The sequence below is a fragment of the Mustela lutreola genome, chromosome 8, assembly GCF_030435805.1.
Source record: "Mustela lutreola isolate mMusLut2 chromosome 8, mMusLut2.pri, whole genome shotgun sequence".
Classification (NCBI taxonomy): Eukaryota; Metazoa; Chordata; class Mammalia; order Carnivora; family Mustelidae; genus Mustela; species Mustela lutreola.
In genome coordinates this window covers 65,052,877-65,079,506 of record NC_081297.1, presented here as the reverse complement: position 1 = coordinate 65,079,506, position 26,630 = coordinate 65,052,877, and the positions used below count along the sequence as shown (strand labels likewise).

General features: G+C 45.4%; 2 protein-coding genes across 2 annotated transcripts in view; both read right to left on the bottom strand.

Annotated features, from left to right (window-relative positions):
• Positions 1-29: 29 nt before the first annotated feature.
• On the bottom strand, positions 30-5,544 carry BCDIN3D (BCDIN3 domain containing RNA methyltransferase). The gene is given in 3 exon segments (XM_059185417.1): positions 30-761; positions 763-1,328; positions 5,255-5,544. Coding segments are annotated over 3 exon segments (876 nt in total). The 5' UTR covers positions 5,489-5,544; the 3' UTR covers positions 30-685.
• A 17,035-nt stretch (positions 5,545-22,579) lies between these two features.
• FAIM2 (Fas apoptotic inhibitory molecule 2) overlaps positions 22,580-26,630 on the bottom strand; it is a 33,651-nt gene continuing 29,600 nt past the window's right edge. Inside the window, exon 12 of the mRNA XM_059185415.1 lies at positions 22,580-26,166. Within this exon, the coding sequence (XP_059041398.1) occupies positions 26,017-26,166 (150 nt within the window). The 3' untranslated portion in view covers positions 22,580-26,016. The remainder of the gene's footprint in view (positions 26,167-26,630) is intronic.

Sequence of the window (26,630 nt, the reverse complement as noted above, 5' to 3'; positions counted from 1 at the left end):
CCAATGCCAGAATCACAGGACATTCTCAATCATACTCAAGTCACTTTTATTATACATAATTATACAATCCCACTTCATTAATTTCTTTTGGACCAGCTGGATATTGGGTTCATAATTTAAATCTTTTAAACATTTTATAAATGCTAGTCAGTTCATTTTGGCCAGTATCTGTTACCTGCTGTGCTGAGCCAGAGCATGTTGGACACTTGACCTGCTCTGGAAAGATAAGATGTTTTTCTTACCAAGCCTCTCCTTTAGCCAGGCCAGTGACTCTTCTTTCCAGATTGTATTGTGAGGTTTTGCCTAAAGGCAGGGTGAATAAATTCAGAAATGCCTGAAGAAGCCAGATTGGATTCAAGTTGCCCATGGACCTGACACATTCTAAGGCTAGCCTGGTCTACGTCTCCAACCATTAAAAGCAGCCCCTTCCATATCCTAGAACCATGATCACTTTCTCTAGGCCATCTCAATCTGGACAGCCCAGCTCATTGCTCCACAGTAATCCTTCCAGGATGAACTCAAACAGTAGGAAATAGATACTGATTCTTTCAAATGCATGTCCTGCACATTTGCCAAAAGCTTCTGCCACCTTTTGAGGCTGCCTCACAATCATGAATTAAGTTAACTTAATTCTGAGTAAAACGCCCTTTCAATACCTCTTTCCTGGTCTTCCCACTGTCCCATCTCACTGTCTCCAGTAGCCTAATCTATTCCTTTCTTTCCCTTCCTCTGTCAGTAATTCAGGAATTGGATGAGTCTCTGGTTTCTTTTGCCCTGAAGAGCAGAAGGCTTCGGTCCCAGCTGGTGTTGCCAAAGCAGCAAACTAATTCCATGCCATGGTCCTGGGTTAAGATCTGCACAATCTCACTGGCCATATCACCTCGGATGGTAAGGGAACGGAAGTGGTCAAAATCATGAAGACCCAGCTTCCGGAGACGCCGTGCAGCTGCCCGGTAACACTTCCAGGGCTGTGGCTCCACAAGGAGGTAGCGGCAAAGGGAGGAAAGGTGGGCCAGGAACTCCCACAGGCCATGGTCCCCGTGGTTCAGATGAATCCACATGGTTACTGACATGCAGAAGCCAATGTCAAAAACTGAACGTCCAAATTGGCTTAAGAAAGAGCTCAAGAGAACTTTCCGGGTCCTTTGATTCATAAAGTCCAGGGTGATAAAGGTCAGGGCATCAGGAAAAGGGCATTCTTTTTCAGCTCGCTCCACCAGGACTGGATCTATGTCGCAGCAGAGTAGGTGGAGTTCTCTTGAGGCATCTGAGCAGGTCTCCCCATCACGTAGGGAAAGGAAGTGTTTGTATAGAGCCACACTCAGATCCTAGAGAAATCCAGAAGAGCTTTGTCATTGCAGCTCTCAACCAGTGAATAGAAGAAAAACCTCTATTTCTCATCATCCCATCAGACTGTTACATACTCTTGGCTTTATAGGATGTGAAGCTACTAGACTAAGGAGGTTGCCAAGAAAGTTTTCCACAGAGCAGATTCTCAGCACCCTCCAGGGGTCTCCGGCTATAATGTATCCTCTCTATACTTTCCTGACATTGATGGTACATTGGGTTGTATGGCTTAAAGTTACACCCAAATGAGTGAAAAAAGGAGCCGAGAGCAGTCTTTTCCAGCTTAAGTAATATGCTGGTAAACTCACTTTTTTCTCCTTTCTTTTTTGGTATCTCAGATCCCAGGGAAGAACAAAGAGTTCCAAGGTAATAACCAGTGTTCCTTATCAGGAAGGTGAAGAACACAGCAAGCACCGTATTACAAAAATCTGCTTTTCAGACTTGTGGTTGGGTAAGTCTGGATTCCAAAGATTCCTTATTTAGCCTTCACTCTACAGCCTCAATATTATTACCTGGCTTATGCTTCACCACCCGTTCTGGGATTTCCTTTGCTTCTGCACCCATTACTCCCCAAAGTCCCTGCTGATCTTCCTTCTAGCCAAGTCTAATGATTTGTGATTTTCACCAACTCAGCACCTTTCTGACTTGTAAACAAGTCACCATCTCCCTTCTCTAATGATGACTTCTATAACCATTATAACCAATTCAAATTTGTGTTGTTCTAATCCACTTTTTCAAGGCATTTTTATGTATCACCTCATTTGCTCTGTGCAACAATTCTGTAAAGAAAATATTCATGCCCTTTCTGCAGGTGAAGAAAGTGTGGCGGGAAAACTCCTAATGTCCAATAATAGCAGCATGGATAAATAAATGTGGTATATTAATTAGGGTGCTCTAAATAGCAGTTACAAATGAAGGAATTCAGCTCAGTGTATCAATATAGATGACTCTCACAAATATACAATGCTGAGTGAAAAAGCAAGACACAAAATAAAATACATGGCAACCTTCCATTTATATGAAGTTCAAAAATGGGCAAGATTAAACTACATTGCTTAGGGATACAAAAATAATGAGCTATAAAGAAAAGCAAGTGGGGCACTGGCGTGGCTCAGTGGGTTAAAGCCTCTGCCTTCGGTTCAGGTCATGATCCTGGGGTCCTGGGATTGAGCCCTGCATCAGACTCTCTGCTCAGCAGGGAGCCTGCTTCCTCCTCTCTCTCTCTGCCCGCCTCGCTGCCTACTTGTGACTTCTGTCTGTCAAATGAATAAATAAAATCTTAAAAAAAAAAAAAAAGGAAAGAAAAGAAAAGTAAGTAAATAATAATAAATGCCAGACTAGTTTTTACCTCTGGATGGAGGGGGGTTTATGAACAGGGGTAGTGATATGAGGGATTCCTATGACAATGTTTTATTCTTGATCTGGACAACTGTCATAAAGGCGTCAACATTATAATGATTCATAAAGTATAAATTTATGTTTTCTGCTTGTGTGGCATAGTTCACAAAAAATTCTACATTTTAAAAATTATGAGTCAGAGGCTAATGATTGTCCAATGTCACATAGTTAGTATATGGAATGATTTAGGCTACATTAGGTTCTTTCCTCTATACCAGGCTACTCACATTTTAATATGTGTATTAATAATTAATGACATGCATATCACCTATGGATCTTATTAAAGATGCTGATTTAGTAGACTGTGGGGGAGGGGAACTGAGGTTCTGTATTTCTAGTTGTTTTTTCTTTTTAAGATTTTAGTATATGTGCTGCCGAAGCGAGCACTCTTTTTAAGATTTTATTTATTTATTTGACAGAGATCACAAGTAGGCAGAGAGGCAGGCAGAGAGAGAGGGGAAGCAGGCTCCACGCTGAGCAGAGAGCCCAATGTAGGACTTGATCCCAGGACCCCGAGATCATGACCTGAGCCGAAGGCAGAGGCTTAACCCACTGAGCCACCCAGGTGCCCCTGTATTTCTAGGTTTTTTTGGTCTTTTTGTTTGTTTGTTTTTTAAGTAGGCTCTATACCTAGCATACAGCCCAATGTGGGGCTTGAATTCACAACCCTGAGATCAAGACCTGACCTGAGACCAAGAGTCGGACTCTTAGCTGTCAGAGTCACCCAGGCACCCTGAGAGTCTGCATTTCTAGTAAGTGTCCAAGTCATACTGATGCTACAGATCAAGGACCACATTTTGAGTAGGAAGGTCCTATACTATGCTGCTTAATTTTCTCCCCATTTGTATGCTTCTATCTTTGTTTACTCCCTCTTCCTCTATGATCTTGGGTATGCCAATTTGACTAGTCATTTTGTCACATCAGTCCCTTCTCCACATCTCTTCACCCTCTCCATCCTCAATTCCCCAATCTCAGAACACCCAAGAAGCTTAAAAAAGAAAATACAGGGGTGCCTGGGTGGCTCAGTCAGTTAAGCATCTGCCTTAGGCTCAGATCATGATCCCAGGGTCCTGGGATGGAGCCTCACATCAGGCTCTCTGTCCATAGGGGAGCCTGCTTCTCCCTCTCCCTGTCGCTCCCCTAGCTTGTGCGCTCTCTCTCTCTGTCAAATAAATAAATAAACAAAATCTTAAAAAAAAAAAAAAAGACTCAAGGGCTCAATCACCCCAGATCCTCAATCAGTCCAGAGTGGGACCTGGGAGTTTTAGAAATGTGAATAAAGCACCCTATAAATTATGGTACATCCATACAATTTTGAAGCTGCTAAAAAAATGTAGTGACATAGGTGACCTCCAAATTATCAAGTGAAAAGCAAGGTGAAAAAGTGTGTTACTATGTATAAAGCTAAAAGAGGTGGGATATTTATACATACATAAATGCTTGTGTTAACATTGGATGCATACCCAAGAAATTATAAAGAGCGGGTGCCACTATGTAGGGGGAAAGAAGAATTTAGGGTCAGGAATAGAGGCTTACTTTTTATTACATGCCTGTGATTTGCAATCATAGGGTTAGAAAGTCTGTTCCTTTAGGATATGCTAGTAGTTACAGATAGGTGTCTGAGATACATTTTGATATTCTGGACGTGATTTCACTATAATCACTCTATGCCTAAGAATACTTTGTGGTAAGAAGACGTGGCAATGCCTTCCTCCGCCAGGAAGCTGTATTCTCCCTCTCATCCTCTCCACTGTACTCGGTCAACACACTGCTTTTTAAATAAATATCCACTTGGCTCCAGTGTCTATCCTACACTATATGGTACCCGAATCTAAATTCCAGACATGAGGGGCGCCTGGGTGGCTCAGTGGGTGGCTCAGTGGGTTAAAGCCTCTGCCTTCAACTCAGGTCATGATCTCAGGGTCTTGGGATCAAGCCCGGCATGGAGCTCTCTGCTCAGCGGGGAGCCTGCTTTCCCCGCCCCCGCCTGCCTCTCTGCCTACTTGTGATCTCTGTGTCAAATAAATACATAAAATCTTAAAAAAATAAAAATAAAAATAAATTCCAGACATGATTCTTTCACCTCGGCTCACCTCTCCCCAGAAACCAATCCCAACCCTGTGATCCCAAAGGTGGGTCTCAGGAAGCCCCCACTCTGAAGCCAGGTCGCCAGCCACGCTGGACAGAAGGCAAATGCCAGAAGCCCAAATACTGTGGCCCTACCCACATGAGGTTTGGCCGTGAGGGGGCGAACTCAAGAGAGGGACGCAGGAATTTGGAACGGAGTTAAAAATTGTTCCTCCCCACGATTCCTAAGAGAAATAGTCGTGGGACCCTGGAGGTCCGGTAGCTGCAGCCAAGGGGTTGGCCCAGGCGACGCCTTTAAACTCATTCTGGAAAAGTCGTGGTGGGTGTAATGCCCCGCCCAAACCAAAGCCCCAGCGAAAGCGGAGGAAGCCAACCGCCCAGCTCCCCGACCTCCGACCCCGCCCCCGCCCCCGTCACTCACCCCAGAGTTACACCCCACGTCGAGCCCCAGGATCGGCCTCGTTTCGGAACTCTGAGGAAAGAGCCGGCGAAGCAGCTCCGGGGGCAGGAGGCGGAGCCGTTCTTCTGGAGGATGGAAGCGGGAATAATGAGGGAAGTTTCCAAACGGTGCTGCCCCGGGTTCCAGAATTCGCGGTTCCTCTTCTGTCGCGGCCTCTTCAACGCCCCCGGTGGTCTTTTCCATGGACGCCGCCATTAGTCGGTCTGGCCTCCGGGTCCCGGCGGAACCGGAAGTCGGGAACCGGCTAGCGAGCGGCAGGGACTCCAGCGCGCATGCGTTGAATGGCGGAGGCTGGTGGGTCTGAACCTGAGGCTGTCTGGGAAAGCGCTGCCAACCGGGTTTGCGTTGCCATGTTGAACTATCAGCACAGTCTCGGAGGTGGTTATTAATATTATCCCATTTTACGGTGAGGAAACTAAGGCAGAGAGGTTAAGCGACTTCCCAAGCTGACATAGTTTCACCTTGAGCTAACCAGAACAAGGAGTTTGTTGGGATGTTGGAAATCAATTTTGGCCCAGCTACCTTCCTTTACAAGTGCATTAGGGGAGAGAGACCCAGAGGGTAGATATTACTTACCCAGAGTCACGCAAGGAATCTGTGATACAGGAACTTGTACCCTGTTCATCTCATGGTTCCAGGAAAAGGTAGCTGGGAGCTGTGGGTCATTTGAAGTGTCAAAAGAGCAAGATGGCCCTGACTGCCAAGTAGGTCAGGTGGATAGGGGCGAGTATAAGTTGTAAGCTTCTTGAGAGGCAAGGACAATGCCTTAAGAGCCAGCACTTGAGAGTGCTTATCGGGTGCCAGACACCCGTCTAGGATCTCTACATATATTCTTTCAATAATCACATCAATTTTGTGAGGAAAAGACCGTAGTTACCCCCCCCCCTTTTTATATAAATATGAGGACATTGGGGTACCACTAATTTGTAACCTGCTCAAGGTCATGCAGTTAGAAATGATGATACCAGGATTTGAGCCTAGGCAGTCTGGTTCCAGAGGATGTGCTTGCAACCATTATGTTATTCAGCCTTGAATCCCCTGTACATACCATAATGCCTGGCCCAAAGATGCTCAATAAGTATCTGCTGAATGAAAACTCAGTATCAAGAAATGGGGGTGGGAAAACTGGATACTCGTATGCAAAATAGTGGATGAAGAATTTAGATGTAAGACCTGAAACTGTTTGATAGGTAGAAAAAAAAGGAAACACTGATCTTGGCAATGATTTTACAGCTGTGACACGAAAAGCAGAGACAACAATAGACAAGTGAGACTACATCAAACTAAGAAACTTACTCACAGCAATGAAATCCATTGATAGAGTAAAAAGGCAACTTACAGAATGGGAGAAAATGTTTGCAAACCATAGATTTGATAAGGAATTAATTTCCAAAGTGTATAACAAACTCTCATAACTCAATAGCAGAAGAACTAATAACATAACTTTAAAAATGGGCAAAGGATTTATTTTTTAAAATATTTTATTTATTTATTTGACAGAGAAACAGTGAGAAAGGGAACACAAGCAGGGGGAGTGGGAGAGAGAGAAACAAGCTTTCTGCTGAGCAGGGAGCTCCATGCAGGGCTCTATCCCAGGACTCTGGGATCATGACCTGAGCCAAAGGCAGCCACTTAACAACTGAGCCACCCCGGGGGCCCCTGGGCAAGGGATTTTTTTTTTTTTTTAAGGATTTTATTTCTTTATTTGACAGTTCACAAGTAGGCAGAGAGGCAGGCAGAGAAGGGGGTGGGGAAGAGAAGCAGGCTCCCTGATGAGCAGAGAGCCCAATGTGGGTCTTGATCCCAGGACCCTGGGATCATGACCTGAGCTAAAGGCAGAGGCTTTAACTCACTGAGCTACCCAGGTGCCCATGGGCAAGGGATTTAAATAGACATTTCCCCAAAGGAAAGCATATAAATGACCAACAGGTATATGAAAAGACACTCAAATGTTACTAATTATCAAGGAAATGCAAATCAAAACCACAGTCAGACATCTCATCACATATGTTAGGATAGCTATTATGGAAGAACAAAAACAAGGCAAATGTTTTGGCAAACATGCAGAGAAAGTGGAACCCTTGTACACTGTTGGTGGGAATGTTAAATGGTGCAGCCTCTATGGAAATCCTTCTAAAAATTAAAAACAGAACTTACCATATGACCCAGCAATTCCATGTCTGGGTATTTATCCAAAAACATTTATATAAAGTTCTCCAAGAGGTAATAGCACTCCCATGTTCATTGCGACATTATTCACAAGAGTCAAGATGTGGAAACAACTTAAATGTCCACTGAATAGATCAATAGATAAAAGAAATGTAGCATTATATATAGTGGAATATTATTCATCCTAAGAAAGAAAGAAATCCTGCCATATGTGATAACATGGATGAAACTTGAGGACATTTCGCTAAGTGAAATAAGGTAGTCATGGAAGTCAAATACTGTATGATTGCCCTTATGTAAGTTATCTAAAATAGTCAAATTCACAGAAACAAGGACTATAATGGTAGCTGCTAGGGACGAGGGGAGAGGGATAGGGAGAATTGCTAATCAATGACTGCCAAGTTTCAGTTATCCAAGATGAATAAGGCCTGGAGATCTGTTGTACAATATTGTGCCTATAGATAGCAATATCGTGCTGTACACTTAAAAATCTGTTAAGAGGGTAGATCCCATATTAAATGTACTTACCACATGAAGTAAAATCTAGGATAACAAAAACAAACTCAATAAAAGCTACAAGTACATGTTTAAAGCCAGGTTTGTTTTGGGAAAATTAGAACGGAAGGAAGAAGGGAGCTAAACTGAAACGAAGTAGAATGGAGTTAGGCCAAACCTGGACTGAGCCAGAGGCAGGAAAAGAAAACAGAGCTGGTAAGGAGAGAAACTGAGGGTTTAGCCCAGGAGCAGTTTCCAGTTAGAAATCAGGATGACCCAGAATATGCAACAGGTTCAGCCAGGGGTCAGCAGAGTTGTGTTGACCTCTCCCCACCTGGCCTGCCATCTTAAAGGGCCTCCTGCTACATGAAGCCAGTGGCTTGCTGAACTTCTAAGGGACAGAGGTATGACCCCTACAGATAGCGTATCAGAGGTTAAAATGGACCCTGTCTCTTGCCCTCCCAGGTTGTACTTCATACTTCCATCTCTGCCTGATCTATTTGGGGTCATAAATTAAAGACCAAAAGGCATAGTGGAATCGAGTAAACCACAGTACTCTGAACAGCTTCCAGAAAAGCGTGGGACAGCACCACTGGTATCATTTCTCTCCCCAGTGTTTTGACAGGTTTTGGTAAGCCAAACTTACCTCTTTTTGTCACTAGATGGTGCTAGCACAAACCCTTGACCACCCTTAATTTTCAAGGAGACAGAATCACCTTGCTTTTTTAAACACCCTTTTGTTGTTGTTGTTGTTTAAACACAGTATATGTTATTGCCAGTGAAATGTTTGATTACATTAAGGACATGGGCATATTTCTGCGTGTTTAAAACACTGTTCACGGGGATGGGCGTGCGGGAGTCTCTAGGCCTAGATAGGGAATGTCAGGCTCCTTTTAATCTAGGGATCCTTGAGAAGCAAAGATAGAGGTGGGTCTGGTAATGTTACTGGGGACCTAAAATACCTCAGAGATGAGCCCATAAAGAGACATTTTAATTTGATCCACTCTGGTGACTTTTTGAACCTGGGTTCATTTTTTAATTTTTGATTGGCCCAGGATGACCTGACAAGTCAGCTCCTGGGCTTGGGGCCTGAGTCACCAGGCCCAACACCTCAAGTAGCTGTAGCAGCACCTGAGAAAATGTTTTACACTGCAGCTGGTCAGGTTTTGTGGAGCCTGATGCTTATACAGTTGTGGAAGTGGGTGTGCTTGGTGGGTGGGTGGTGGGCTGGGTGGGGGCTGGAGATGAAGGAGGGCACTTGTGATGAGCCCTGTGTGTTGCATATAAGTGATGAGTCACTGAATTCTACTCCAGAAACCACTGTTGCATGGTATGTTATTAACTAGAATTTAAATAAAAACTTTTAAGATTACAAATATAGAGACATGTAGAAGTGAATATTTATTTACAGTGAGAAAATAAATCACAACAAAACACATTTTTAAAAGCTCTGGGATTTTAGCTCATAGATCAAAGAAACCTGATCAAGTTTTTCCCCAGTTTGCTAACAGACGAAATTTACATGACATTGTCAGTAACAAATTGTGAACCCCAAAGAGACTATTCCAAACGATCAAATAATAAAAGGCGAATTTGGGGGTGCCTGGATAGTGAAGCTGGTTAAGCATCCGACTCTTAGTTTCAGCTTGGGTCATGATCTCAGGGTTTTGGGATTGAGCCCTGCGTTGGGCTCCATGCTCAGTGCAGAGTCGGCTTTCATTTCTCTCTCCCTTTCCCTCTGCCCCTGCTCCCCAAATAAATAAATAAATAAATAAATTTATTTAATCTGCCACGCTAAGAAAAGACTGAATTATCTTTTTTGTCATCTCTAAAAATTGCCATATGAAGAAGCCACCAAAGAGTATGTAACCAAACATGTAAGAAAAAGGTAATATTCAAGTGCGACCTTCTTTTATTTATTTATTTAAAGATTTTATTTATTTATTTGACAGAGATCACAAATAGGCAGAGAGTCAGGCAGAGAGAGAGAGGAAGGGAAACAGGCTCCCTGAAGAGCAGAAAGCCCAATGTGGGGCTCAATCCCAGGACACTGGGATCATGACCGGAGCCGAAGGCAGAGGCTAACCCACTGAGCCACCCAGGCGCCCCATGACTTTCATTTAATTCATCAAATTATTATAGGATTTTTTGTGATAATTTGTCAGCTTTAAAAAATTTTCCCATGCAAAGACTAATCTTAGATATACTCTTCAAATTGACTACATTCACTACCCAATTTGCCTTTGAGAACCTCATTATGATTGGTGTATTTTGGGTTTTTTATTAACTGTTTTGATATTGGTAGTTTGTGTCATGAAAAAAATATAAAGATAGGAATTCTGACAAATTGTATTTTGAACAGTTCCCATCAAAAGAGAAAAGAATGCATGGTACATTTATAATAATATACTGTGTTATTGAGTATATTACCACCAGGGCAAAACTTATTTTGACTAGATGTCAATATGGACAGAATCCTCTGTTCATATTTTTGCACAGCTGACAATTGGAAAAATTTTCTTCAGACTAGCTTCTGCTTTGTACATCTTCTAAACTTTATTTTCCTCCACTCCTGCACACCTCTGGTACCAGATGCTACATGATGTAGGACACGTTTAGGTCTTGATTTGAACTCTGGCTTTGTATCTTTAGGCTATAACATGAGGTAAGTCAGCACATGGGTGGATAAGAGACTTCTAGAGTTATTCCTTCAGCTGGTGAAAGTTCAGCTATACATGGAAGTAATTTTAGACTTCCATGGAGTGTATCTCCAACTAAGCTTCCCCTTAGCTGATTCCAAAAATGCCTGTAACCATTCCAGTGCCATTTAACACAAGGGCAAATGTGAAGGAAGGGACATCAAAGTGGGAAATCAAAGTTTTAACCACCTGCAGTTAACATATCTTATTTTTTCAAATTGTACAAAAACAAATGACCTCGCAGACACATTTTTTAGGGCCTTAGAAGTGTTCTATGTGTGAATGAGGTTGCTGAACCTTCAGCTTCATTAGCCCTGTGGAAAATTCATCTCTGTCCTGCACAGAACATATACACAAGAATAGTTAAAATGCAGAGGTGTGTATATAAAGAATTGGAAATATCCAAGACAGGAATGATTGACATGTATAATGATTTCCATGGCTTCCTAAGGAACCTTGTGCAGCTGATGTCCTGGCCATGGTCTGGTCCATTTCTTTTTAATTAATATATAATGTGTTATTTGCCCCAGGGGTACAGGTCTGTGAATCACCAGGTTTACACACTTCACAGCACTCACCAAAGCACATAACCTCCCCAGTGTCCATAACCCAACCACCCTCTCCCTACTCCTCTCTCCCCAGCAACCCTCAGTTTGTTTTGTGAGATTAAGAGTCTCTATGGTTTGTCTCCCTCCCAATCCCATCTTGTTTGATTTTTTCCCTTCCCTACACCCCAAACCCCTCATGTTGCCTCTCAAATTCCTCATATAAGGGAGATTATATGATAATTGTCTTTCTCTGATTGACTTATTTTGCTCAGCATAATACCCTCTAGTTCCATCCACATCATTGCAAATGGCAAGGTTTTATTTATTTTGATGGCTGCATTATATATATATATATATATATATATATGATGTGGCATATATAGGATGTGGCATATATATGCCACATCTTCTTTATCCATTCATCTGATGATGGACATCTAGGTTCTTTCCATGGTTTGGCTATTGTGGATATTGCTGCTATAAACATTTGGGTGCACATGCCCCTTTGAATCACTACATTTGTATCTTTAGGGTAAATACCCAGTAGTAGGATTGCTGGGTCGTAGGGAAGCTCCATTTTCAACTTTTTGAGGAACCTCCATGCTGTTTCCCAGAGTGGTTGCACCAGCTTGCATTCCCACCAACAGTGTAGGAGGGTTCCCCTTTCTCCACATCCTCGTCAGCATCTGTCATTTCCTGACTTGTTCATTTTAGCCATTCTGACTGGTGTGAGGTGGTATCTCATTGTGGTTTTGATTTGTATTTTGCTGGTGGTCTGGTCCATCTTAACCTCCCTTCTTTCCCTTTCAAATGCCCTAGAGCCTCTGCTCAGTCCCTGCTCTTCCACGTCACTCACTGCCTCCACCAGGGGATCAGAGGGCCTTAGAACTGAGGGTTAAGCAGAAGTTGGTGTATATTTTAAAATATTGAATCTATTTTCTCACAGAAACAACCTTCCAACAAGGGAGTCCTACCTGCACTTTTGGAACCCAACTCATCTGTAAACGGAGAACTTACTCCTTATTATAATTTAGAAATTCTATAATTAGTTTTTGCAAAGTTTGAAACTACTTGGAAACAATACACAAGACTCTATAAATGGAGTGTTATTGTTGAAACCCAACTAAGAGAGTCCCTATTTTGAACCCCTCATTATCTGATGAGGAAACTGAGATCCAGGAGTTAAAGGCAGTTTCTCCAAAGATGGAGCCAAATTAGTCAGGGCAGGCTAAATGTTGTAGCAAATAACCCCCAAATCTCAATGCCTTACCGTAATAAAGGTTGATTTCTTCCTCTTTGTCACAGTCCATTGTGGGTCAGTGGGGAAGAGGGGAAGGACTCTAAATATACTAAAAATATTACATCGTATAATTTAAATGGGTGAACTCTATGTTATGTAAATTGTATCTTAATAAATCTGTTTAAAAAAGAAAAAATATGAACAAACACCATACGACCCAAGCCATCACACTCCTGGGCATTTATACTAGAGAAATGAAAATTTATATCCACACAAAACCTTTACATGAATGTTCATAGAATTTATTTGTAATTTTAAAAAAAGATTTTATTTATTTATTTGAAAAAGAACAACAGAGAAAGAGAGAGAGAATGAGCAGGGGGAAGGGGCAGAGGGAGAGGGAGAGGGAGAAGCAGACTTCCTGACGAGCAGGGAACCCCATGCAGGGACTTGATCCTAGGACCCTGAGATTGTGACCTGAGCTGAAAGCAGATACCCAACGGACTACGCCACCAGGCGCCGCAGGGCTTTATTTGTAATAGCCAACAATTGGAAACAACCAAAATGTCCTTCAGTAGGTGAATGGTTAAGTGAACTGTGACACAGCCATAGTACGGACTCTTACTCAGGAGTAAAAAGCACACACTACCGACACATGCAGCAGCTCAAATGGGTGTTAAAGGCCTTAGGCTGTGTGAAAAAAAAATCCCCCCCCCCAAGTTAAGAACTGGAATTCCATTATATAATGGAATTCCATTATATAACATTTGCAAAATGTAAAAAAATTATAGAAGAGAGAAAACTGATTAGTTAGGGATGGTAAGGGTGGATGTGACCATAAAGGGTTAGCTCAGGGAAGATGTTTGTGATGATGGAATGGTTCTGTGTCTTGACTACAGTGGTAGTTACATGAATCTACATGTATGATGACATGTCACAGAACTGTGTACACACATACCAATGTTAATGTCCCAGTTTGGGTAGTACGTTCTCAGCACAGAAGATGGAATCATTGAGGGAAACTGGTGAAGGCTGTATGGGACCTCACTGCCCATATAATTATTTCAACATAAAACTTTTTTTTTTTTTTAGGATGTTATTTATTTATTTAGGAGACAGAGAAATTCTGAAGGAAAATTCTTTCCAGCCTTTCATTTGACACACAGCCAAATGATGAATGGCGAACACAAAATGAAGACGCTTCTAGACACTCAAGAAACCAACACTATTATTTCCCATTAACTCTTTCTCAGGAAGTTGTTGGGGAAGGTTTTCTACCAAAACGAGTAGAAACCCAAGAAAGGGAAGTTCACGGAATCTAGAGTGCAGGTTTCCAACAGAGGAGTGTGGTGAAGGAGGTTCCTGGGGATGGAGATGAGGGGAGATGCCCGCAGACCCCCTGCATGACAACCAGGGCAGGCTAGAGAAGTCCGAAGATTTGGAAAGACTATATAGTGTCAACAAGATGAAACTGATAGAACACCCAATATATTTGAACATATTGGGATGATATTTACCCACTTAAGGTGGCAAAGAAAAAAAAAACAAGGACGTAGGAAAGTAAATGTACAAACAACTAACAACGATATCTGATTCATCTCCAGAAAAGCAAAATGTGCAAGAAAGGAAAAATAATCACCATATACTACATAGTCCCTGGTCAACAGGGTTTATAGTCTTAATATGTAAATATTTGATAATTCATAATTATCAAATTAAATATATCAATAATTCATAATTATTGATATAACCAAATCAGAAGCGCCCAGGGAGTAGGTGGAAAAGGAAGAATGTGTGTGTGTGCGTGTGTGTGTGTGTTTTCATGCCTGGACTTCCACCTCTCTCTCCCAGTTTGTTTTGAATACTTTCTGTTTTCCCCTCTGAATGCCCTTTTATTTTCTTCTTTAAACTAATGTATTTCCCATGCTTTCAATAATGGACACATATAGGGGCGCCTGGGTGGCTCAGTTGGTTAAGCAGCTGCCTTCAGCTCAGGTCATGATCCCAGCGTCCTGGGATCGAGTCCCACATCGGGCTCCTTGCTCAGCAGGGAGCCTGCTTCTCCCTCTGCCTGCCATTCTGTCTGCCTGTGCTCGCTCCCCCCCCCCCCGATAAATAAATAAAAAAATCTTAAAAATAAAATGGACACATATTAGTTTTTATAGTCAGGGAAAAAAAAAAACACAGCTTATTACAAAGAAAAAGTCAGGAATGATGTCTCTAAGCATCCTCAGCTCCTTTTCTTAATTCACGGTGGACTTTAGCATCTATATGTTTTTCTTAATGTTATTTGGATGTACGTACATTTTCAACATGTATCCCTGCTTGGGTATAATGAGTTTCATAAGGTCACCGTGCTGTGCAAAGCATTCCTTCATAGAATCATTGAATCCTACCTTTTCATTTACCATCTTTCAGATTCAAGGGGTTCCCAAGAGTCAAGGGTTTTGTGAGGGGTGTTTAGGGCAACGTGGCTGAGGCAAGGTCTGTGAAGGGAACAGAGCAGGAGGCCTGGTCTGCTTTGACATTGGTGGAGGAGAGGAGCTGGTGAAGAAACCAGGAAGAGAAGATGAGGAACCACCTACTCTCCCTACTGAGGACAGGAAGGGAAGACCGATCTGAGGGCCAGCTTGCTGGTGCCTATAGAACGATGTCCAAAGTCCTTACATAGGGCTTCTGAAACATGGATATGCAAATAAGTCACCCTAACCTTTTGTTAAAATGCAGATTATGATTTAGAAGGTCTGCGGTCTGCATTCCTTCCTTCCCTCCTCTCTCTCTTTCTTCCTTTCCTCCCTCCCTCCCTCTCTCACTCTCTTTCTTTCTTTCTTCCTGCCTTTCTCTCTCTCTTCCTATTGTTGGGTCCCCCAGTAATGGGTCCATGATCAAAGGAGCAAGACTGATACAAAGCGAAGGTCAAGCAAAGCTTTATTTCGCGCCAAGCATCAAGAATCAAACCGACTGTCAAACCGACTGGTCGGGCCGCCCCTTACAGAGGACGACCCCTCCCTGCCTCACAGACTAACTTTTATAGAGCAAAGGCCATGTGGTTGGGCCTGGCCACACACAGGTGGCCAATGAGATTGTAACACACAGAGAAAGCTGCACAGTCATGCTAGGGCCCACACGGGTGGCCAATTGAATTACAATTTACCCTAGTAGATATTTGAACTAGCCTATCACCTTGGTCAGAATTGGCGCCCAAAAGGTGGGGCCCACACTCCTTGGTAGCTAGGGAGACGGTATGCGTGCCCCACTGATTGGATGTCTCCACCTGACCCGACTCATCCCTGCATTCGGGCTATGACCTGACCCACCCTTGTATTTGGACTTTGTTACATGGGACTGGTTTCCCGGACCTGTTTTTTAAGTAAGTCCCCTTGGTGGGGGGGCAGAGTCAACTTAAGTTTTACTGCATGAACAACAAAATGGCTGTTCAACCGAGGTGGGGCCGCTCTGGCTAAGTAGGCCCTTACATTATCTTTCTTTCTTTCTTCCTGTCTTTCTTTATTTCTTCCTATTTCTTTCTTTCTTTCTTTTCTTTTCTTTTCTGTTTTTTTCTTTTAGAGAGAGAGAGAGAGAGCATGTGCTCTCCTGAGTGTGAAGTGGGGGAGGGACAGAGGGAATCTCAGACAGGCTCTTCCCTCAGCAAGGAGTCTGATCTGGGGCTCCAACTCATTACCCCGAGGTCACCACCCGAGTTAAAATCAAGAGTCAGGATGCCTGGGTAGCTCAGTCGGTTATGTGTCTGCCTTTGGCTCAGGTTATGATCTCAGGGTCCTGGGATTGAGCCTGGGATTGGCTCCCTGCTCAGCAGAAAGTCTGCTTCTCTCTCCCCCTGCTCATGTATGTGTGCTCTCTCTCTGTCTCCCTCTCAAATAAATAATATCTTTTAAAAAAATAAAATAAAATCAAGAGTCAGATGCAAGACGCCTGGGATAGCTCATTGGTTAAGTGTCTGCTTTCAGCTGGGGTCATGATCTCAGGGTCTTGGGATGGAGCCCCACATCAGGCTCCTTGCTCAGCAGGGAGTCTGCTTCTCACTCATCTTGTGCTCTCTCTTTCTCTCTCTCTCTCTCAAATAAATAAAATCTTTTAAAAACCCACAAAAGAGTCAGACACTTAACTGACTGAGTCATCCAGGTGCCCCTATTCTTTGAATTTTTCTTTTTAGTATATTCATTATACAAATTTTGTAATTTTTCAGTATATAAAAATTAGCAAATCTAGATAAACCACAAGAAAAGACCTAAAGTCTTATTCACCACCTGGAGATAACCACAATTAACCTCTTAATGTATATCCATCCATCTAGATTTTTTTCTTATTCTTAAGTATATGTAAAATGTATTCGTGTATCTATATATTTAATTAACATTAAACAAGTCAACTTTTATTTTATTTTATTTTTAAAATTTTTTTAAAGATTATTTATTTATTTATTTGAGAGAGAGACAGTGAGAGAGATCATGAGTGAGGAGAAGGTCAGAGAGAGAAGCAGACTCCCGGTGGAGCTGGGAGCCCTATGTGGGACTCGATCCCGGGACTCCAGGATCATGACCTGAGCCGAAGGCAGTCGTCTAACCAACTGAGCCACCCAGGCGTCCCAACAAGTCAACTTTTAAAATATTACTCACTGAGGGGTGCCTGGGTGGCTCAGTGGGTTGGGCTGCTGCCTTTGGCTCAGGTCATGATCTCGGGGTCCTGGGATCGAGCCCCGCATCGGGCTCTCTGCTCCGCGGGGAGCCTGCTTCCCTCTCTCTCTCTCTCTGCCTACTTGTGATCTCTGTCTGTCAAATAAATAAATAAAATCTTTTTAAAAAAATTACTCACTGAAATGCAACAGTGGGCACACTCCTTTGGAGATAACACCAAAAGCTTACATTTTGGAACATTAAAAAAAAATTTCAGTCCTTTTTGTATTAAGTTTTTAATTTTAATTCCAGGATAGTTAAATACAGTGTTATATTAGTTTCAAGTATACAATATAGTGATTCAACAACTCTGTGTTATTCCAGGCTCATCATAAGTGTACTCTTTAATCCCCACCACCTATTCATTTCAGAACATTTTTAAGGAATAGAAGCGTTAGCTTGTGGAATAACCCTCATTTGGTTTTGTCTAGTGTTTTCTCATAAGACTCAGGATTTGAGAATTTTTGGTATAAATTGCATGAGTAGAATGTGTCCTTGTTAGTACATTGCACTAGAAGAGGCACAGAGTGTCAATTATTTGGCTTCCCCCAATCGCCCCCCGCACCGCGCACACACCAGGCCTTTGTTCGAGCTGTTCCCTCTGAATGGCCCTCTTTTCTCTAGCCTACTTGACTAAAATTTGTTCCTCCTTTAAGATCCAGCTCAAAGTTCTCGGAGAAGACTTTCCTACCTCTTTGTCTAACCACATTCATGTGGCACCTCCCCCATGACAGTCACTTCCCTGTCATCTCCATACTGTTATGCTGAGTTCCCTGAGGACAGGCTCCCTGTCTTAAGAAGGTAGATTTGTGCTGTTCTCGCCTACTTGACATTCAACATTCTCCTGGGAGCCATACTCTGGTTTTCCTTTGGGGAGACACCCCTCATTTTCCCTATCCTTGCCCATGAGGGTGGCTCCAGGCTGAATGTATGGCCTGGGTCTGGTCACTCAGTGCATTTCACTCCAGTGCCAGACAGATCGGTTCAGTGAAGAACTAGCTTCTGAATCAAGGAGGTCCCACCAGGGGCAACCAGGACTTCTGCCAGAATTGCTGGGCCAGAGAACTCGTGGAACACAGAGTGGCCCTTCCATCATGTTCCATTAGTCAAAGAACTGTGCTCATTGTTTTGAACTGTTCCATTCCACCCTCTGGCCTCGTGCCTCTCCCAAGATACCACGAAGTTTCATTCCCCTACTACACCAGGCTTAGGCTCGAGGTCCAAAATCACTTCTTAAAAAAAAAAAAAAAAAAAAAAAAAAAAAAAAAAAAGATTTTATTTATTTATTTGTGTATGAGAGACAGAGGGTGAGAGAGAGAGAGAGCATGAGAAGAAAGAGGTCAGTGGGAGAAGCAGACTCCGTGCTGAGCAGGGAGCCCGATGCAGGACTTAATCCTGGGACTCCAGGATCATGACCTGAGCTGAAGGCAGTTGCTTAACCAACTGAGCCGCCCAGGTGCCCCCAGAATCACTTCTAAACGAAGTCTATGTGCATATGAGGCTCCTCAGGTTTGCTTCCTTAGGAAAGGCTGTTCTCAATCTGAACTAAAGACAAGTTATTTACCTGCACCCACCTACACACATACACACACAGCGTATAATAGCAAGACAGGCATAGGTCCAACAGCCTCTTCATTTTGTATTATTTCTCTCCCTTTCAGGTTGAGCTGGTGGTGCTTCTACCAGTACAAGTCTTTTTTTTTTTTTTTTTTAAAGATTTATTTATTTATTGGTGCGGAGGAGAGTAAGCCAAGAGCGGGTGAGGAAGGGGCAGAGGGAGAAGAGAATCTCAAGCAGACTCCGTGCTGAGCACAGAGCCTGATTCGGGGCTCCACCTTATATGACCCTGAGATCATGGCCTGAGCAGAAACCAACAGTCAGAAGCTTAACTGACTGCATCACCCAGGTGCCCTCCTCCCCGCAAAGAATAAAAAACTCTGAGTTAAAAACTCAGAGTTAGAAACTCTGTGGTTTTTCTCTGAATCTAACTGGGGCTCCGTAACCAGCTTCATTAGACAAGTCGCACTCATAAATCTAAGGGAAGGCCTCCTCTGTCTTGGACCCCCAGTAAAGCTGCTGAAGACTACTATCTTTAAGCTCTGGAGAAACCCCATTGTCTAGCAGAGATGCTGTGGAAAAAACAACTTTAAGACTCTTAGGAGTACTTCTATCTGTTGGAAAGATTCTATGAGGCAACATCTTAGATCTTCCTGAGGTCTTAACAAAGGGCTTTGTAATCACACTTTTGGCCTCATCTTTACCAGAAGACTGTGTTTTCCTGATAGTGTCTTGGATTTGATTTTTGTCATGGGACCCTTTATTACTCTGAGAATTCTTTGCTGGCTCAAAAGACTAGGGGCTTCTTATGTCTCCTCTAAATTCTGCTTAAAAACAGAATAATTCATTCTTTAGTATTCCTCTCACTACCTGTTTCTTAGGATACAAAGCCAAGATAAGCCATTGCCCCTTCAACATTGTGCCTGGAAATCTTAGCCAGATCCTTCCATTCATTAGGTACTTTCTCTGTTTTTTTTTTTGTTGTTGTTGTTGTTTGTTTGTTTTGTTTGTTTTTTTTTTTTTTTACATTGGCGCAGAGAAGAGTTTTGCTAAACTCTATCATGATGCAACAAGGGTCTTTGTTCTTCCAGGTTCCAAGTACATTTTCCTCAACTTTCCTTTGAACTTTCACCTGCCATCTCCTTGAAACCCTTCTAGCCTGCCCTACTGGACTCATTGAGGCCTGTCAGGCATCTCCTGCCAGATGTTTTAAGTTTGGTTATGGCGGTGTCTCACTTCCAGGGACCAAATTCTGTTCCAGTTATCTGTTGCTGCAAAGCAAGCCACTTCAAACTCAGTGGCCTAAAACAGCAACTATTTGATTATGCTCATGGGTTATGTGGATTAGGAATGTGGACAAGGATGGTTAGACCATGCTTCATGGTATCTTGGGCCAGAACTAGGAAAACACAAATGGCCGGGGGTTGAAGCAGCTAAAGTGAGGGACTCTACTTCCAAAATGGCCTCTTCCCTCCCATGACTGCCTCTTGATGGGCATGGCTGGAAGACTGGACTCAGCTGGGTGCCTTGGCTGGAGCACATGGCCACCTCAGCATGGAGAAAAGGGAGCTAACAAAGGGGCAGAGAGGGACAGGATAAGGCTCACTTCTCTTGGCAAGGTTTTCCCAGAAAGGAAAGCAGAGAACTTGGAGAGGATTTGGGAATAGTAGGCTGGGAAGAAAGTATCTTGGCTGTGTGTGTGTGTGTGTGTGTGTGTGTGTGTGTATGTAATCAGCAAGAGGGCAAACACCCATTTGCTGGGAGTTGCTGGACTTGAGTGAAAGCAGATGGCATATTTATGAGCTGGATTAAGTCCACTCAGCTCTGTAATTTCTCCAGCCTTAACTTAGGAGCCTGGGAATGTGAATGAAGAGTCTTGGTGTGAGGACCATCCCAGGCATGGGGGTGGGGGGACGTGGTTGGAGGCCACCGCTTAAGACAGTAGCTGCCAGAAGGGAACGGATGGTATAGTGGGTTCTATAGCGATACGCAAAAAGAGAGGTACAAGTGCTATCACCCTTTTACCTGCGAATGTGACTTTCTTCAGAAATAGGGCTTTGAGGAGAGACCTTGAGACCTTGAGGAAAGATTCTCATCCTGGATTGATGGTGGGCCCTAAATCCATGACAGGCAGCCTTATGAGAGAAAGGAGAGGGAGACTCAAGACACAGAGTGGGGAAAGACTGTGTGAAGACAGGTGGAGATTGGAGGGCGCCCCAAGCCGGGGAACAGCAAGGACAGCGGCAGTCGCCAGAAGCTGGAAGAGAGGCCTGGAATGGCTTCTCCCTCAGGGCCTCGGAAAGGAGCCAACCGTACTGACCCCTTGATTTCAGGCTTCTAACCTCCACAACTATGTGAGAATCATTTATTTCTCCGGTCTTAAGCCACTAGTTGGTGGAAATTTGTGACCCTAGCCCTAGGAAACTAATGAAGAATGAATGGGCAGACAGAAGAGCTGGCTGGAAGCAGGAGGAGGTGAGGAGCCTGGTGTTTCCAACTCAGCCCCCACCTCCTGCAGGGACCGCCTTCCCTCCCCTTCCACCAGTGCCCAGGCTCAGCCTTTCATGCGCTTTAGACCCTGACTCGGAGGCCCCCCACCGCCTCGTCACTGTTCCACATCTCCTCAGTACTTGCTTCCCTGCCAGGCCTGCTTTCAAGAGCATTTACTTGGGACCGTGAGCTCAGTGGTCGGGAGCTGTCATCTACGTTTTCTCTCCTGCAACACCGCTGTCTTCTCCTTCCCCTATCTTATCTATGGAAGTGCTTTGTACACAGTGGGTGCCTAATAAGTGTTATTTATTCTCTCTGCAGAGTCCCCTAAACATTGCCCTGCTCCTTCCCCTGCTGCAGCTGAATTTATGCCAAAACCTTGTCACAGGTGAAGATAATTTCCCCCTTTGCATCAGTGTGGTGTGTCCCCCTCCCACATGGCACCCTGGGCCCCAAGTTCCCTGAAGGAACTTGGCAATGTAAGCATCACCCCCATGTGTCTTCTAATCTCACTCTTGGCACTAACTTGTGTGTAAACTCAGACAAGTCAAGGCACCTCTGCTCCTCAGTTTCCTGTCAAGTAAAACAAAAGGATTGGAGCAGGTTCATTCATTACCCCATTTATACAAAAAACACTGTTGAGACTATTTGTCTAAGTTACATGAATTCAAGGGTGAACAAGATTTCAAGGATCTAAAGGATCATACATACAAGCAGGCAGGAGGAGAGGTTAAAATGTGCCAGGGTGGTACAGGGCAAGGGGGCTCTGAGGAGGGGGTGGCCAGAGCACTGGGGGGGGAAGGGGAGCTGAGAAAGGCTTCATGGGAGAAGTAATGCCTAAAGCTGCCCATCTTCAGGATCCTTCCAGCTACAACATAGGCTTTCCTTCTAGGGACATGGGTTTGGGGTCAATATAAGGAAGACTCTTTTAACAGAACTAGAAGGAAGGCCTGCTATTGGAAGTCACCTCCAGCCAGGCAGTGACAGGTACAAGCATCCTAAGAGCCGCTACAAGGGGTATATATTGACAGAAGGACCAGTGTTTTTTAAATTTTGTATTCACCTGCGGGGGCAGGGAGCATGAGCAGGGAGAGGGGCAGAGGGAGAGGGAGAAGCAGACTTCCCGCTGAGCAGGGAGTCTGGAACAGGGCTCAATCCCAGGACCCTGGGATCAGGACCCGAGCCGAAGACAGATGCTTAGCTGATTGAGTCACCCAGGTGCCCCCAGTGTTTCTTTTCCCACATCAAGGTAAGTGTGGAGATTTAATTTACACTTAGCTCTGTGGGGACAAAGAGCTCTGGTTATGAACATTTCACATCAAATCTGAGTTAAATCTCACAAACGGCCTCCTGGCCAACTGAGGCGACAAGCAAAAGGCAGGCGAAGGAAACGGTTCAGATGTCATAATTTTATTATTATCTCCTGTCAGTCACAGACTGGGAAGGTGATGCCAGGAAATGGAACAGACTCGGACCCTGGGCAGCTTGAAGGGGCTGAGGCCAGAGGGACTGTGTGTGGTGGCAGGTGTCTGCCCTCAGTCTCTTGAGGGAAAGCTCTGGGGCCAGGTGGCACAGGGTGGTTTCTAGGAGATGGGTGAACAGTGTCCCAAAGATGTGACAACGGTTGGACTAAAGGGAACAATCAGAGGCTGATGAGGAGAGAGGTCTGGGGAGGTCTGAGAAGGGTGGTGAATGAATCCTATCTGAAGCCAGCAAGCCACACAGCCCTTCTGCTTCTCGCCCGCAGAACCAGGCCCTGCTTTTCCTCCAGCGACCACCGGGGGGCAGCAAAGCCCTGGCGTGAAATCCTGCTCTCGGGAGCAAGGCTAGGTCTTGGGCTAGTCCCAGGAGAGGCAGAACCTTTTGAAATAAGGGTATCTGTGGGTTCCTGACTCCCCTGGGAGGAAGAACAAGATTCCTGGGGCTTCCTCAGACAACACAGGAGCCACACACGTGCCTGGGAATTGGGGCAGGAGTCCGGGGAATTCCCTGTGCCTCCTGGGACCCCAGACGCAACCCCAGGAGAGGATCTCTTGATCTGTCTGTCTTCCTCCTGGCAGGAAACCTCCGACCTGACATCACAGATGATCAGATTCCTGGCTGCCTCGAGCTCTATAAAATCCAACCTACCCCTTCCTTGGCCCAGCCCCTCCCCTGCCAAAAATGTGAGGGCCCACAGGTTCTCCTTTTCCTTGGCAGGTTGTGGCACCTGCTTAGCTTTGGTTTCTCAGTTTCTCCTAATCCTGCATTCCTGTTCCTCTGCCCTTCCTCCTTCAAAGGCGCAGCCAGGTGTTCCTGGGCTCTTCCTGGCCTGAGTTGGGGGCGGGGAGGCGATAAGCAGGGCTCCCAGCCCCAGCTCTGCTGCTGGCTCAGCATGTTCTGGATCCCTCAGGGGCCTCTCACAGGAGAGTCTGTGGCATACTGCCCCTGCTTCCAGAATGCCAAGTTGCCCAGTCACATTGTTTGTTGCTGAGGGCTTACCTCCTTCCCTCAACCTTTCAGAGCTCAGCCCCAGATCAGCTTCTCAAGCCTATTTCTGCATAAACTGTCCTAGGGAGAGGACAACTTGGACAAGAGGATTCTGGGAAGCATGACCAAGGCCTGGGCTGAATGACCCTTTTGGAACTGGAGAGGAAGTGAACAGACCTTGGAGGAAAGGTGGCAAATGGACCCGGAAGTCAGGGGAAATGTGTTCTGGTCCCTCTCCCTGCACCGCCCAGGCCGAGGTCTTCCATCTCGTTAATCTGGAAACTACTCGCAACTTAATACCATGAGCCTGTCGGCAGTGAGGCTGGGAATCAGCCACCAGAATCCTGCTTCCCAGCTTGTGTCTAGAAGATGGAAACGACAGAGTACAAAATTTGGTGGTGGTAGTGGGGGGAAGGGGGAAGCTGGGGAGACACAGAAGACAACAAATCCTCCGGAGACCTAGGATGTATGGCCTGACCACCCGGTCTCATTCCAGCCCCAGTCTAGTAGGTTAGCTGTATGCCCTTGGTCTTGCTCCCAATCCTCTCGACCACTTCAGCTTTGCCCTCTGCGATCAGCATGTGCAGACGACTGCCTTTACAGGATTGCTTTAATGGACGGATTTAGACCAGCACACAGTAGGCATCCAGCCATGCTCCCAGTTGCCTTTGTCTCATGCACAAACACTACCATCCGTTCTTGCTTCCCTCTTTCCTCAAATGCCCAAGGGGGAACAAAATTTCAAATGCTTCTGCAATATTTCTTGAAAGCTGAAAACAGGAAGGGTGGAGAAGGAAGGAGTCAAAACAGATTGCTAACATACCTAGTCACTCTCTCCAAGGGCAAAAGAGCCCCCAGCACCGGGAAGAGAGGTGAGCCCTGGAGGGAAAGCCCAAGGGAAGGTCCAGGTATATGAACCTCGCTGACCCCACCCGGTAACTTTCCACCCGCGCAGAGCTGGCTTCGAGGTGCTGGCTGCACACTTCCCCCTGGTATGGCCCCATCATACCCTCCCCTGCAGGCCCTGCTGGGGGGCTGATGTACACCCTGATCGAGTCTCAGCTCTCAGAGGCCTGGAGGCTGATAAGGAGACCCAACCTCATCACATGGGACCAGCTGGAAGGACCGGCTCTGGCTGTTAGCATCAGCTGAACGGCTTCCAGAGTCCAGAGATAAGGAGATAAGGAATTAAGGGGGGGGGGGGCTTAGGCTTCTGGGCTGAGTGGCCAGAGAAGCCAGGGGGAGGAATATGGGCACTGCCAACTGAGGCCTCAGGAGGCCTGGCTTGGGGATCCACCAGCGCAGGGCAGCAGTGGGTGGGGGAAAGTTTAGGAAAGAAGTGTGGAAAGGCCTCAGGGCAGGGCAGGATTCCCTCCCAGTGGGGCTAGTTCAGCAGCTAGTATAACCCTCCCTCTCTATCGGAGCATCCAATCCTCTAGGGTCCACGCACTCCACTCAGCCTCAGGCCGAGGTTGGGGGACAGCCCAGGGAGTCCAGGGAAGAGGGTGAGAGGAAGTCAGTCCTGCCAATTTCAAATGCCGTCCCCCCACCAACAGTGAGATGCAGGGCTGGGTGTCTTCGTGTTACTACAAAGCCCATATCTCCCAAAGGACCACCTGCCCCCCATCTCCCTTATGGCCCCTGGACAGGTCCCCTGTCCCCACCTCCTGCCCCAACAGAGTTCTTTCATGACCCGGGAGGTTAAACCAAGGCAAGTGCAGATGGTTCGTTCTGGCTTCCTACCCCTCTTCCATGGGCCATAGTGCTCAAGTGCCTAGAATATGCTGCTAGTCTTATAGTTGCCAGGATGGGCAGCCTGGGACAACCATTGGGTCGATCCACATCCCCCCACCAGCAGAACAGTCTCACTTTCTCTCCCAGCTTCCTCACACCCCCTTATAAGTGTCAATGCCTGATCTAGAAGGAAAGAACAGAGGAGTGGATTTGACACAGGACAATGTACCCCACACAGCTGGGGCAGCCTTAGGAGGAACCTCAGTGGGGTGCAGACTTCAGCTACGGTCCTGAGATCTCTTTTCCACCTCTGGAATCCTGCTGGACTCCTCCCACTCGTCCCTTCGGTCCTCAAACCCAGAGGAGTCTCCAATCTTGACTGTTCACTTCAGGAGATGTAAGTGGGAGGAAGGGGCAGCACAGAGGGAGAGGGTGTGACCTCGGTTCTGTGGGGCCCCTAATGCTGGGGTACAAGGCTGCAGAGGGTGAGGACAAGCATCGGGCTGAGGGGAGGCCAAAGGATGGGCTGACAGCTAGTTTCACATCTGGGCTTGCAGGAGAGTACAGGGAGGGACAGAGGACCAGCAAGGGGGACACTCTTGAAAGGAAGGAAGGAAGGAAGGGCTCCTCATTCCCGGTTGGTGCCAAAAAGCTGCAGGAAGAAGGTGAAGATGTAGATGATGTCTAGGTAAATGTTGAGGGCTCCAAAAATATACTCCTCGGGGCTCAGTGAGTGGCGTCGGTTACCCATCAGCAACTGGGTGTCGAATGCCAGGAACTGAGGGAAGGGGGAAGAGAGAGAAGTCAGAAGGTCCAGCAGCTGTGACATTGACCAAGGGGGCCCAGTGTCCCCATCTGGGCCACCTCCCAACCAATTTTGCTACCATCATCTGCTGCTTGGCTGCTCAGTGACCCTCCTGGAATGGCCCAGAATCTGGAATTTTCCCAACACCTTCCATCCCTAATTAACACCTATCTCCCCAAGCACCTACTATGTGCCAAGCACAAGGAAATAGTCAAGAACAAGACAGACAAAGGCGCCTGGGTGGCTCAGTCATTAAGCATCTGCCTTCAGCTCAGGTCATGATCCCAGGGTCCTGGGATTGAGACCACACTGGGCTCCCGCTCAGCGAGGAGCCTGCTTCTCCCTCTGCCTCTCCCCCTGCTTGTGTTCCCTCTCTTGCTGTGTCTCTCTCTGTCAAATAAATAAATAAAGTCTTAAAAAAAAAAAAAAACAGAAAA